The sequence below is a fragment of the Oncorhynchus mykiss genome, chromosome 25 (assembly GCF_057628025.1).
Source record: "Oncorhynchus mykiss isolate SJ-2025 chromosome 25, ASM5762802v1, whole genome shotgun sequence".
In the NCBI taxonomy this organism is placed as follows: Eukaryota; Metazoa; Chordata; class Actinopteri; order Salmoniformes; family Salmonidae; genus Oncorhynchus; species Oncorhynchus mykiss.
The window spans coordinates 91,200,135-91,215,672 of NC_143046.1; the positions used below are offsets into that span (position 1 = coordinate 91,200,135).

General features: G+C 43.1%; 1 protein-coding gene across 6 annotated transcripts in view; it reads right to left on the reverse strand.

Annotated features, from left to right (window-relative positions):
- Positions 1-15,538, reverse strand: part of loxl3b (lysyl oxidase-like 3b) — a 55,768-nt gene that overhangs the window by 7,104 nt on the left and 33,126 nt on the right. For 4 of the 6 annotated variants that reach the window (XM_090221482.1, XM_036962590.2, XM_090221484.1 and 1 more), the window contains 5 exons: positions 14,787-14,887; positions 14,508-14,617; positions 13,422-13,602; positions 8,875-9,029; positions 319-474 (listed from right to left, as the gene is read on the reverse strand). In XM_090221482.1, the coding sequence (XP_090077608.1) occupies positions 319-474; positions 8,875-9,029; positions 13,422-13,602; positions 14,508-14,617; positions 14,787-14,887 (703 nt within the window). Of the gene's footprint in view, positions 1-318; positions 475-3,304; positions 3,476-8,874; positions 9,030-13,421; positions 13,603-14,507; positions 14,618-14,786; positions 14,888-15,538 lie in introns of all 6 variants that reach the window. The other 2 variants (XM_036962591.2, XM_036962589.2) reach the window with 1 other exon arrangement.

A 15,538-nucleotide genomic window follows, 5' to 3' on the forward strand; every position in this document is an offset into this window, starting at 1 on the left:
AGTACAGTAGAATACCTTAACTCAGAGAACTATTGACTTTCTTCTCTGTGCTTTAAAGAAAAGAGAAACCTGAACGCTGCTCTTGCTGGTAGCGTAGCTTGATTAAAGAGCAGTGTGCCGGTTTCTCTTTTATAAAGAGCAGTGTTCCGGTTTCTCTTTTCTTGGACGTTAATTACCTTCAACAAGATAACTCCGATGTGAGTCTCTGTCAGGTAAGACAACTACATATCCCTGTATGGTGATAAGGGAGTAGAATACTTTGGCTCGTAGGAATGAGCCGCGGTATTTACATTTCTTCTTCTCCCAGTGTTTACTCACAGTGATGGCATGCAGGGAGTATCCCAGGCCTAGCTGTCTGCAGGCTACCATGGCCTCTTTAGTGGTCCAGCCTGCAGAGCACACCGTGCCCCACCGCGCCCCCACCTGAACCTCCACACGGCCCTCATAGTACGTCCTGCCTCCCACGATACGCACCTGCAGAAGGGGCCCTAGGGGAAGTCAGTGATAGGCCTCTTTCTGTGCATTTCCACTGGGGATTTACGTCTCAGACTTATCCTCTAGGAGACATCAATCAGATGTCCTGTCTGTAGCCTGTCTGTGCTTCCTCTAATCCAGTGTTTCCCAACTCTGGTCCTCCAGTACCCCCAACACCCTGGTCCTCCAGTACCCCCAACACCCTGGTCCTCCAGTGCCCCCAACACCCTGGTCCTCCAGTACCCCCAACACTCTGGTCCTCCAGTACCCCCAACACCCTGGTCCTCCAGTGCCCCCAACACCCTGGTCCTCCAGTACCCCCAACACCCTGGTCCTCCAGTACCCCCCAACACCCTGGTCCTCCAGTACCCCCCAACACCCTGGTCCTCCAGTACCCCCAACACTCTGGTCATCCAGTACCTCCAGTACCCCCAACACCCTGGTCCTCCAGTGCCCCCAACACTCTGGTCCTCCAGTACCCCCAACACCCTGGTCCTCCAGTGCCCCCAACACTCTGGTCTTCCAGTACCCCCAACACTCTGGTCCTCCAGTACCTCCAGTACCCCCAACACCCTGGTCCTCCAGTACCCCCAACACCCTGGTCCTCCAGTACCCCCAACACCCTGGTCCTCCAGTACCCCCAACACTCTGGTCCTCCAGTACCTCCAGTACCCCCAACACCCTGGTCCTCCAGTGCCCCCAACACTCTAGTCCTCCAGTACCCCCAACACCCTGGTCCTCCAGTGCCCCCAACACCCTGGTCCTCCAGTACCCCCAACACCCTGGTCCTCCAGTACCCCCCAACACCCTGGTCCTCCAGTACCCCCAACACTCTGGTCATCCAGTACCTCCAGTACCCCCAACACCCTGGTCCTCCAGTGCCCCCAACACTCTGGTCCTCCAGTACCCCCAACACCCTGGTCCTCCAGTGCCCCCAATACTCTGGTCTTCCAGTACCCCCAACACCCTGGTCCTCCAGTGCCCCCAACACTCTGGTCCTCCAGTACCCCCAACACCCTGGTCCTCCAGTGCCCCCAACACTCTGGTCCTCCAGTGCCCCCAACACCCTGGTCCTCCAGTGCCCCCAACACCCTGTTCCTCCAGTACCCCCAACACTCTGGTCCTCCAGTACCCCCAACACCCTGGTCCTCCAGTGCCCCCAACACCCTGGTCCTCCAGTACCCCCAACACCCTGGTCCTCCAGTACCCCCAACACTCTGGTCCTCCAGTACCCCCAACACCCTGGTCCTCCAGTACCCCCAACACCTGGTCCTCCAGTACCCCCAAAACCCTGGTCCTCCAGTACCCCCAACACCCTGGTTCTCCAGTACCCCCCAACACCCTGGTCCTCCAGTACCCCCCAACACCCTGGTCCTCCAGTACCCCCAACACCCTGGTCCTCCAGTACCCCCAACACCCTGGTCCTCCAGTACCCCCAACACCCCAACACCCTGGTCCTCCAGTACCCCCAACACCCTGGTCCTCCAGTACCCCCCAACACCCTAACACCCTGGTCCTCCAGTAGCCCCCAACACCCTGGTCCTCCAGTACCCCCAACACCCTGGTTCTCCAGTACCCCCCAACACCCTGGTCCTCCAGTACCCCCCAACACCCTGGTCCTCCAGTACCCCCAACACCCTGGTCCTCCAGTACCCCCAACACCCTGGTCCTCCAGTACCCCCAACACCCCAACACCCTGGTCCTCCAGTACCCCCAACACCCTGGTCCTCCAGTACCCCCCAACACCCTAACACCCTGGTCCTCCAGTAGCCCCCAACACCCTGGTCCTCCAGTACCCCCCAACACCCTGGTCCTCCAGTAGCCCCCAACACCCTTACACCCTGGTCCTCCAGTAGCCCCCAACACCCCTACACCCTGGTCCTCCAGTAGCCCCAAACACCCTGGTCCTCCAGTACCCCCCCAACACCAGGGTGTACTGGAGGACCAGAGTTGGGAAACACTGCGCACGTGTCAAATGCCAGACCTTGAGGGCCCAGTGTCTCATAGAATAACATGTCAGTCCTTGAGGGCCCAGTGTCTCATAGAATAACATGTCAGTCCTTGAGGGCCAGGAGTTTGCTGATGCAGCTGCTGCTGTGGGATTAGTCCATAGACTCATAGAATAACATGTCAGAATGAACATGTCAGGGTGAGTCATGGAGCGGGGGAGCTACATTGGTTCCTTCCTGGTGGGCAGGGAGAACCAATGAGGTGTCGCCACCTGGTATGTTGTGGTTGGCTGTTGGCTCATCACCCGCAGCAATGGGATGGGGTTGGGGGATTTAGTATAAACCAGTGGTATTCAAACTTATTAAGTGAGGACCTCATTTTTTACCCGAGAATTTCTGGGGACCCAATTTTTTTCTTATCTCCTATCAAAATTGAGTTAACAAATACATACATTTACTCAATAAAATGTTATTTTCAAATTATCTTTCTCAATATGGAATGTAGTTTGCATATTGTCCCATAAAAGGATCTGTACTCTGCATTTTTGGTTTAAAAATTTGGCGACCGCACCTGCAAATGACCCAGCGTGACCCCAACTCTGAATACCACTGGTCTAATGGTTAAGACAGTGGTTCCCGAGTGAGAGGTCCGCGGACCATGTCTGATTCGTTACATTATCATGAGGGGATTCATGTATTATCATGATTGGTTGAGGCGATTCATGTAATATCATGATTGGTTGAGGGGATGTACGTGTGTTCCATAGTTGCCATGGTAAGTGAGGTTGGAGATTCATGGTAATTGTAGTCCACGGTTATAACCTGGTTTAAGCATATTATATTAGCAGTGGAAAAGCAGTTAGCTTGGCTAATAGACCTACTTGCAGGCCGTTGTTAGCGTAGCCTAGCCCCAGCTGTCTGCAGGCCACCATGGCCTCCTTGGTGCCCCAGGCCCCTCCACATATCAGGCCCCAGCTCCTGGTCCCGTTAGCCTCTGTGCTCAGCACCTCCACCCGCCCCTCATACCGCGTACGGCCCCCTGTCAGGCGGATCTGTGGGGGGCAGATGGGTTAGGAAGCAGAGGGCGGGTGTGTACGAGTAGGAGTGCGAAGATGGGGGAAGTAAGGTCCGGCTGAATACAAGACATTTAGCCACACTCTTCGAAAAAAGGGTTCCAAAAGGGTTCTTCGTCTGTCCCCATAGGATAACCTATTTGGTTCCAGGTAGAACCATTTTTGGTTCTAGGTAGAACCCTTTTGGGTTCCGTGTAGAACCCTCTGTGGAAAGGTTATAGATACAGTGCATTCGGAAAATATTCAGACCCCTTGATTTTTTTCCACATTTTGTTACGTTACAGCCTTATTCTAGAATAGATTCAATAGTTTCTTTCCCTCATCAATCTACATACAATAGCCCATATCAGGTTGTTTTTTTCTCCAAATATACCATTTACATAAGTATTAAGACCCATTATTCTCGTCAGATTCTCTCAAGCTCTGTCAGGTTGGATGGGGAGCGTTGCTGCACAGCTATTTTCAGGTCTCTCCAGAGATGTTCGATCGGGTTCAAGTCCGGGCTCTGGCTGGGCCACTCAAGGACATTCAGAGACTTTTCCTGAAGCCACTCCTGGTTTGTCTTGGCTGTGTGCTTAGGGTCGTTGTCCTTTTGGAAGGTGAACCTTCGCCCCAGTTGTTACGTTCTGACCTTAGTTCCTTTGTTTTGTCTTTGTTTTAGTATGGTCAGGGCGTGAGTTAGGTGGGTTGTCTATGTTCCTTTTTCTATGTTTTGGGATTTCTGTGTTTGGCCTGGTATGGTTCTCAATCAGAGGCAGCTGTCTATCGTTGTCCCTGATTGAGAACCATACTTAGGCAGCCTGGTTTCACTTTTGAGTGGTGGGTGATTGTTTCCTGTGTCTGTGTTTGTACGGGACTGTTTAAATTTTCGTTTGTTCATTCACGTTGTTATTTTGTATTTTTGTAGTGTTCAGTGTTACATATTAAAATGGACACTTACCACGCTGCACATTGGTCCGACCTCTCTTACTCCTCGTCAGAAGAAGAGGAGAATCGTTACACCAGTCTGAGGTCCTGAGCGCTCTGGAGCAGGTTTTCATCAAGGATCTCTCTGCATTTAGCTCTGTTGTCTTTCTCTCGATCCTGACTAGTCTCCCAGTCCTTGACACTGCATAACATCCCCACAGCATGATGCTGCCAGCACCATGCTTCACCGTAGGGATGGTGCCAGGTTTCCTCCAGATGTGACGCTTGGCATTCAGGCCAAAGAGTTCTATCTTGGTTTCATCAAACCAGAGAATCTTGTTTCTCATGGTCTGAGAGTCCTTTAGGTGTCTTTTGGCAAACTCCAAGCGAGCTGTCATGTGCCTTTTACTGAGGAGTGGCTTCCGTCTGGCCACTCTACCATAAAGGCCTGATTGGTGGAGTGCTGCAGAGATGGTTGTCCTTCTGGAAGGTTCTTCCATCTCCACAGAGGAACTCCGGAGCTCTGTCAGAGTGACCATCAGGTTCTTCGTCACCTCCCTGACCAAGGCACTTCTCCCCTGATTGCTCATTTCAGCCCTGAGGTCAACTCTAGGAAGAGTCTTGGTGGTTCCAAACTTCTTCCATTTAAGAATGATGGAGGCCACTGTGTTATTGGGGACAATTTTTTGGTACCCTTCCTCAGATCTATGCCTCGACACAATCCTGTCTCTGAGCTCTACGGACAATTCCTTTGACCTCATGGCTTGGTTTTTGTTCTGACATGCACTGTCAACTTGTGGGACCTTATATAGACAGGTGTGTGCCTTTCCAAATCATGTTCAATCAATTGAATTTACCACAGGTGGACTCCAATGAAGTTGTAGAAACATCTCAAGGATGATCAATGGAAACAGGATGTACCTGAGCTCAATATTGCGTCTCATAGCAAAGGGTCTGAATACCTACCTAATGCATTTCTGTAAAAAAAAAAAAAAACATTTTTTACACTTGCGGACATTTCTAAAAATCTGTTTTCACTTTGTCATTATGGTTTATTGTGTGTAGATTTTTATTAATTCAATCATTTTTAGAATAAGGCTGTAACGTAACAAAATGTACAAAAAGTCAAGGGGTCTGAATACTTTCTGAATGCACTGTAGCATCTTGTTTTCTAAGAGTGTAGACATACTATGTCTGCATCTCAAATGGAACCCTGTTCCCTATATAGTGCACTACTATAGACCAGGGCCCTATAGAACCCTATTCCCTATATAGTGCACTACTATAGACCAGGCCTCTATAGAACCCTGTTCCCTATATAGTGCACTACTATAGACCGGGGCCCTACAGAACCCTGTTCCCTATATAGTGCACTACTATAGACCAGGGCCCTATAGAACCCTATTCCCTGTTGAACAGGACTGATTGGGTGCTAATACGTTAGGTTAAGGGTTTCTGAAGCTCTTTGTTATGTATTGTTAAAGGCATGTATTGTTATGTATTGTTCTGTATTTTTATGTATTGTTAAAGGCATGTATTGTTATGTAGTGTTATGTATTGTTATGTAGTGTTATGTATTGTTATGTAGTGTTATGTAGTGTTATGTAGTGTTATGTAGTGTTATGTAGTGTTATGTATTGTTATGTAGTGTTATGTAGTGTTATGTAGTGTTATGTAGTGTTATGTATTGTTATGTAGTGTTATGTAGTGTTATGTAGTGTTATGTATTGTTATGTAGTGTTATGTATTATTATGTATTTTTATGTAGTGTTATTTATTGTTATTTATTGTTATGTAGTGTTATGTATTTTTATGTAGTGTTATTTATTGTTATTTATTGTTATGTAGTGTTATGTATTTTTATGTAGTGTTATTTATTGTTATTTATTGTTATGTAGTGTTATGTATTTTTATGTAGTGTTATTTATTGTTATTTATTGTTATGTAGTGTTATGTATTGTTATGTAGTGTTATGTATTTTTATGTATTGTTATGTAGTGTTATTTATTGTTATTTATTGTTATGTAGTGTTATGTATTGTTATGTAGTGTTATGTATTGTTATGTATTTTTATGTAGTGTTATTTATTGTTATGTAGTGTTATGTATTGTTATGTAGTGTTATTTATTGTTATTTATTGTTATGTAGTGTTATGTATTGTTATGTAGTGTTATGTATTTTTATGTATTGTTATGTATTTTTATGTAGTGTTATTTATTGTTATGTAGTGTTATGTATTGTTATGTAGTGTTATTTATTGTTACGTATTGTTATGAAGTGTTATGTAGTGTTATGTAGTGTTATGTATTGTTATCTAGTGTTATGTAGTGTTATGTATTGTTATCTAGTGTTATGTAGTGTTATGTATTTTATGTATTGTTATGTATTGTTATGTATTGGTATGTATTGTTATAGGTATGTATTGTTATGTATTGGTATGTATTGTTATAGGCATGCATTGTTATGTATTGGTATGTATTGTTAAAGGTATGTATTGTTATGTATTGGTATGTATTGTTAAAGGTATGTATTGGCATGTATTGGTATGTATTGTTATGTATTGTTATGTATTGGTATGTATTGTTATAGGTATGTATTGTTATGTATTGGTATGTATTGTTATAGGCATGTATTGTTATGTATTGGTATGTATTGTTAAAGGTATGTATTGTTATGTATTGGTATGTATTGTTAAAGGTATGTATTGTTATGTATTGGTATGTATTGTTATATATTGTTAAAGGTATGTATTGATATGTATTGTTAAAGGCATGTATTGTTATGTATTGTTCTGTATTGTTATTTATTGTTATATATTGTCAAAGGTATGTATTGGTATGTATTGTTATGTATTGTTATATATTGTTAAAGGCATGTATTGTTATGTATTGTTATGTATTGTTATGTATTGTTATATATTGTTAAAGGTATGTATTGATATGTATTGTTAAAGGCATGTATTGTTATGTATTGTTATGTATTGTTATGTATTGGTATGTATTGTTATAGGTATGTATTGTTATGTATTGTTATGTATTGTTATAGGCATGTATTGTTATGTATTGGTATGTATTGTTAAAGGTATGTATTGTTATGTATTGGTATGTATTGTTATATATTGTTAAAGGTATGTATTGATATGTATTGTTATGTATTGGTATGTATTGGTATGTATTGTTATGTATTGGTATGTATTGTTATGTATTGTTATGTATTGGTATGTATTGTTAATGATATGTATTGTTATGTATTGGTATGTATTGTTAAAGGCATGTATTGTTATGTATTGTTATGTATTGTTATGTATTGGTATGTATTGGTATGTATTGTTATGTATTGGTATGTATTGTTATGTATTGTTATGTATTGGTATGTATTGTTAATGATATGTATTGTTATGTATTGGTATGTATTGTTAAAGGTATGTATTGTTATGTATTGGCATGTATTGTTATAGGCATGTATTGTTATGTATTGTTAAAGGCATGTGTTTGATGAGAGTAAAGGACATCATGACACACATCACATAGTCAGGATGTATCCAGGTTTACATCTCTGATCACAATACTACTAACATTGTATTGAACATTACTGCAGCATTTCTGCCCAATCAGGGATCTATCAACACATCGCTGATCAATAAACTGTTAAATATTCACAGTAAATATAATACCCCCCCCCCCCCCTCCCCCCTCCCCCCTCCCACGTTTGCTTAACTATATTTTTGCTTAGGCCTAGATTCAATCTGTAGTGCTGAAAGTCAACAGTATATTACATTTTAAATTTAAAGGCAACGTTTTCGTGTTTCCTGTAAACACTGTAAACACTGTATTACTGTAAACACTGTATTACTGTAAACACTGTATTACGGTAAACACTGTATTACTGTAAACACTGTATTACTGTAAATACTGTATTACTGTAAACACTGTATTACGGTAAACACTGTATTACTGTAAACACTGTATTACTGTATTACGGTAAACACTGTATTACGGTAAACACTGTATTACGGTAAACACTGTATTACTGTAAACACTGTATTACGGTAAACACTGTATTACTGTAAACACTGTATTACTGTAAACACTGTATTACGGTAAACACTGTATTACTGTAAACACTGTATTACGGTAAACACTGTATTACTGTAAACACTGTATTACGGTAAACACTGTATTACGGTAAACACTGTATTACGTCGGCTCAATCAAAGGTTCCCTTTAAATTTCAATCACGCTATAACGCTGATCTTCAGCGCTACTAGTTTATACTTGTTTAGACTAGTTTAGACTAGTTATGTGTGGTATGACTTCACATGAACATCATCTTGTCAACGACGGGTACAACGTGTTTTCAGTAAAACAGGAAATCAGTAAAACAGGAAATGACACTAACTGGTCCCCTCTGGGATGATTGAAGTTCATTAAACAGAATGGAACTGAGTTTAAATGGAATAGTTAGTCTCTGACCGAGTTCTCCAGAGCCATGTATGGCGTGTTGCACCTCACAGCGGCGTCTTCTACATGCTGGCAGTCCTCTGAGGTTATGTTCTTGAAGCCACAGTTCCACATCGACTTCTCCGTCCCCAGACACTGGACCTCATTCATGTGGATAGGACCCATCCCTAAAGACACACACAGACACACACACACACACACACACACACACACACACACACACACACACACACAGCTGTAATAAGCGTTATGTGTCAAAATGTGTAGAAAACCTTCAATGAATCCAAAAACATTTTAAAAGACAGTAGTTCTCATAGTAAATCCCAGGTCTGTCACGTTCTGACCTTAGTTCTGTTATTATATCTTTGTTTTAGTGTGGTCAGGGCGTGATATGATACATGACATTATAGTGTCTATAATACTGTAAGGGGTTCTTCTACATAGTAGATCATAGTACATCCCAGGTCATAGTGTCTATAATAATGTAAGGGGTTAATCTAGAAGACCATAGTAAATCCCAGGTCATAGTGTCTATAATACTGTAAGGGGTTCTTCTACATAGAAGATCATAGTAAATCCCAGGTCATAGTGTCTATAATACTGTAAGGGGTTCTTCTACATAGAAGATCATAGTAAATCCCAGGTCTATAATACTATAAGGGGTTCTTCTACATAGTAGATCATAGTACATCCCAGGTCATAGTGTCTATAATAATGTAAGGGGTTAATCTAGAAGACCATAGTAAATCCCAGGTCATAGTGTCTATAATACTGTAAGGGGTTCTTCTACATAGAAGATCATAGTAAATCCCAGGTCATAGTGTCTATAATACTGTAAGGGGTTCTTCTACATAGAAGATCATAGTAAATCCCAGGTCTATAATACTATAAGGGGTTCTTCTACATAGTAGATCATAGTACATCCCAGGTCATAGTGTCTATAATAATGTAAGGGGTTAATCTAGAAGACCATAGTAAATCCCAGGTCATAGTGTCTATAATACTGTAAGGGGTTCTTCTACATAGAAGATCATAGTAAATCCCAGGTCATAGTGTCTATAATACTGTAAGGGGTTCTTCTACATAGAAGATCATAGTAAATCCCAGGTCTATAATACTATAAGGGGTTCTTCTACATAGTAGATCATAGTACATCCCAGGTCATAGTGTCTATAATAATGTAAGGGGTTAATCTAGAAGACCATAGTAAATCCCAGGTCATAGTGTCTATAATACTGTAAGGGGTTCTTCTACATAGAAGATCATAGTAAATCCCAGGTCTATAATACTATAAGGGGTTCTTCTACATAGTAGATCATAGTAAATCCCAGGTCATAGTGTCTATAATACTGTAAGGGGTTAATCTAGAAGACCATAGTAAATCCCAGGTCAGAGTGTCTATAATACTGTAAGGGGTTCTTCTACATAGAAGACCATAGTAAATCCCAGGTCATAGTGTCTATAATACTGTAAGGGGTTCTTCTACATAGAAGACCATAGTAAATCCCAGGTCATAGTGTCTATAATACTGTAAGGGGTTCTTCTACATAGAACATAGTAAATCCCAGGTCATAGTGTCTATAATACTGTCAGGGGTTCCACTACATAGTAGACCATAGTAAATCCCAGGTCATAGTGTCTATAATACTGTAATAAGCTCACATAGTTACTGTAAGGTAAATAACAGGGTGAAACACTTCATTATGAGGTAATAACAGGGTGAAACACTTCATTATGAGGTAATAACAGGGTGAAACACTTCATTATGAGGTAATAACAGGGTGAAACACTTCATTATGAGGTAATAACAGGGTGAAACACTTCATTATGAGGTAATAACAGGGTGTAACACTTCATTATGAGGTAATAACAGGGTAAAACACTTCATTATGAGGTAATAACAGGGTAAAACACTTCATTATGAGGTAATAACAGGGTGAAACACTTCATTATGAGCAATAACAGGGTGAAACACTTCATTATGAGGTAATAACAGGGTGAAACACTTCATTATGAGGTAATAACAGGGTAAAACACTTCATTATGAGGTAATAACAGGGTAAAACACTTCATTATGAGGTAATAACAGGGTGAAACACTTCATTATGAGGTAATAACAGGGTGAAACACTTCATTATGAGGTAAAGAACAGGGTGAAACACTTCATTATGAGGTAATAACAGGGTAAAACACTTCATTATGAGGTAATAACAGGGTGAAACACTTCATTATGACAGGGTGAAACACTTCATTATGAGGTAATAACAGGGTGAAACACTTCATTATGAGGTAATAACAGGGTAAAACACTTCATTATGAGGTAATAACAGGGTAAAACACTTCATTATGAGGTAATAACAGGGTGAAACACTTCATTATGAGGTAATAACAGGGTGAAACACTGCATTATGAGGTAATAACAGGGTGAAACACTTCATTATGAGGTAATAACAGGGTAAAACACTTCATTATGAGGTAATAACAGGGTGAAACACTTCATTATGAGGTAATAACAGGGTGAAACACTTCATCATGAGGTAAATAACAGGGTGAAACACTTCATTATGAGGTAATAACAGGGTGAAACACTTCATTATGAGGTAATAACAGGGTGAAACACTTCATCATGAGGTAAATAACAGGGTGAAACACTTCATTATGAGGTAATAACAGGGTGAAACACTTCATTATGAGGTAATAACAGGGTAAAACACTTCATAGATATAAGGGCTTGACATAAAAGTCAGATAAATAAAAATAAGATTTTTGCTGGACACAGCTTGTTTTGTGGGAAACAGTCGGGGAAGACAGGGGTCTACTGGAATTACTCTGTTCTTAGGGAAATCACATCAAAGACTTGAATACGTTTTTGGGAGAAATCATTACCAAAAGCATATTTCTTTCCAAACTTCTTATGAACAAAAAAAAAATAATGAAATGTCTCACCATGTGTCACACCCTGACCGTAGAGATATTTTTAATTCTCTATGTTTGGTTGGTCAGGGTGTGACTCGGGTGGGAAACTCTATGTTCTGTATTTCTATGTTTTCTATTTCTTTGTGTTTGGCCGGGTGTGGTTCTCAATCAGGGACAGCTGTCTATCGTTGTCTCTGACTGGGAATCATACTTAGGCAGCCTTTTTTCCTTTTGTATTTGTGGGTTGTTGTCTTTGTTAGTGGCCTGTATAGCCCTAGTCAGCTTCACGTTCGTTTTTCTTTTGTGTTGTTTCTTGTTTTTGTTGGCGGCATTTATAATAAAGAGAAATGAACGCTCACCACGCTGTACCTTGGTCCAGTCATTTCCACGAAGTAGACGCACGTGACACCATGGTCCACGTGTGTAATACCATTAATATATACCATTAATATATACACTGCCAGTCAGAAGTTTGGACACCTGCTCATTCAAGGTTTTTTCGTATTTATTTATTTTTACTATTTTCTACATTGTAGAATAATAGTGAAGACATCAAAACTATGAAATAACACATATGGAATCATGTAGTAACCAAAAAAGTGTTAAAAAAAATAAACATTCTTGGCATTCTCTCAACCAGGTAGTCAAGCGCTATGATGAAACTGGCTCTCAAAAGGACCGCCACAGGAAAGGAAGACAACGGGACAACAACCCTAAGCACGCAGCCAAGACAATGCAGGAGTCGCTTCGGGACAAGTCTCTGAATGTCCTTGAGTGGCCCAGCCAGAGCCTGGACTTGAACCCTGATCAAACATCTCTGGAGAGACCTGAAAATAGCTGTGCAGCAACACTCCCCATCCAACCTGACAGAGCTTGAGAGGATCTGCAGAGAAGAATGGGAGAAACTCCCCAAATACAGGTGTGCCAAGTTTGTAGCATCATACCCAAGAAGACTCGAGGCTGTAATCGCTGCCAAAGGTGCTTCAACAAAGTACTGAGTGAAAGGGTCTGAATACTTATGTAAATGTGATACTTCAGTTTCTCATAAATTAGCAACATTTTCTAAAAACATGTTTTTGCTTCGTCATTATGGGGTATTGTGATGTCATTATGGGGTATTGTGATGTCATTATGGGGTATTGTGATGTCATTATGGGGTATTGTGATGTCATTATGGGGTATTGTGATGTCACTATGGGGTATTGCTTTGTCATTATGGGGTATTGTGATGTCATTATGGGGTATTGTGATGTCATTATGGGGTATTGTGATGTCATTATGGGGTATTGTGATGTCATTATGGGGTATTGTGTGTAGATTGATAAGGGTAAAAAAACAATTGAATCAATTTTAGAGTAAGGCTGTAACGTAACAAAATGTGGAATAGGTTACGGGGTCTCAATGCTTTCCCGAAGGCACTGTGTTTACAGATTTGTTTAGGTGTTTTAACACTTTATAGAGACAAGTTGGAAATCAAAGGGAGAGATTGGAAGAGAAACAGTGGGAAGTGGACACAGGGATTGAACCCCGGTCTTCAGTTGGACGTCGTATATGTGACTGTTCTGGGAGTGTAACCACTACACCAAGTCTCTGCACAAATCCATTGATCTACATAAGGTTAAACCACAGTTCTCAGCCCTCACCTTCTCCCATGCGAGCTCCAGTCAGGGCCTCCTTGGCGGATCCGAAGCCCAGCTCCCTACACACTACGCTGGCAGACAGCAGGGTCCAACGGTCGTCACACACCGTGCCCCACTCATTGTTCTTCAGCACCTCCACTCTGCCCTCACCCAGCTTGGCACCACCCTTCAGCCTCACCGTGCTCTGATGGGAGAGGAAAGCAAGGGACACAGTTGCCTTACAAAGATACGGAGAGGAGAGGAGAGGAGAGGAGAGGAGAGGAGAGGAGAGGAGAGGAGAGGAAAGCAAGGGACACAGTTGACTTACAAAGATACAGAGAGGAGAGGAGACGAGACGAGACAAGAGTTAACTCACTGTGTTCTACAGACAGAAGTCAGTTAACTCACTGTGTTCTACAGACAGGAGGCAGTTAACTCACTGTGTTCTACAGACAGGAGACAGTTAACTCACTGTGTTCTACAGACAGAAGTCAGTTAACTCACTGTGTTCTACAGACAGGAGGCAGTTAACTCACTGTGTTCTACAGACAGGAGACAGTTAACTCACTGTGTTCTACAGACAGGAGACAGTTAACTCACTGTGTTCTACAGACAGGAGACAGTTAACTCACTGTGTTCTACAGACAGGAGACAGTTAACTCACTGTGTTCTACAGACAGGAGACAGTTAACTCACTGTGTTCTACTGACAGAAGACAGTTAACTCACTGTGTTCTACAGACAGAATACAGTTAACTCACTGTGTTCTACTGACAGGAGACAGTTAACTCACTGTGTTCTACAGACAGGAGACAGTTAACTCACTGTGTTCTACAGACAGTAGACAGTTAACTCACTGTGTTCTACAGACAGGAGACAGTTAACTCACTGTGTTCTACAGACAGGAGACAGTTAACTCACTGTGTTCTACAGACAGAAGACAGCACAGAGCAGGAACACCAAACTGGCCAGATTAAGAAACTGTAGATGAAGCGTGAATTTGCCAGCTTCAAGTCTATGCAATGCTAGTGAGACACAAATGCACGTACACACACACACACACACACAGACACACACACACACACACACACACACTACTACTACTAATTACCATAGTTTTGAGCTTCTTCTTCTTCAGTCCGTTGTTCTGTACGTACTGGGGTCCGGGTACACAGCTGACCACGGCTGGCATGCCACCTTCACACGACTCTGTGGCATTACCTATGGAGTGAGAGTAGACTCAGGAATTATGTAAATACACAGACTATAACTCACAAATATGCACAGTGAATATATTCAATATAACTCTGGTCTGCTCATGGTGCCTATTTGTGGGATATGTTCTATATATTTACAACGTTCTGAGAGTCCAATCTCTCTGTATAATTACCCTTGTTGGTCTCCAGGGGGCAGGCTGCCAGGTGGACCTCAGTGCCAACACATGCCACAGAGTGGAGGCGGTACCGGTGCTTCTGACGCTCTGTGTTCAGTCTGGAGGGGTTTGAATGGGGGAGGAGGAGGAGGAGGAAGGGGAGGAGGAGGAGGAGGAGAGGAGGGAGGAGGGAGGAGGGAGGAGGGGGAGGAGAGGAGAGGAGGGGGAGGAGGAGGAGGGAGGAGGAGGGGGAGGAGGGGAGGAGGGGAGGAGTGGGGGGGAGGAGAAGGAGTGGGGGGGGGGGAAGAGGAGGAGAGGGAGGAGGAGGAGGAGGAGGAGGAGGAGTGGGGAGGAGGAAGAGGAGGAGAGGGAGGAGGAGGAGGAAGAGTAGGAGGAGGGGGGAGAAGGAGGAGGAGGAGGAGGAGGAGGAGGAGGAGGAGGAGGAGGAGGAGAGAGGGAGGAGGAGGAGGAGTGGGGAGGAGGAAGAGGAGGAGAGGGAGGAGGAGGAGGAAGAGTAGGAGGAGGAGGAGGAAGAGTAGGAGGAGGGGGGGAGAAGGAGGAGGAGGAGGAGGAGGAGGAGGAGGGGAGGAGGAGTGGAGGGGGGGAGGAGGAGTGGGTGGAGGAGGAGTAGGAGGAGGAGTGGGGGGGAGGAGGAGGGGGAGGAGGAGGAGGAGGAGGAGGAGGAGGAGGAGGGGGGGGAGAGGAGGAGGAGGAGGAGGAGGAGTGGGGGGAAGGAGGAGGAGGAGGAGGAGGAGGAGTGGGGGGGAGGA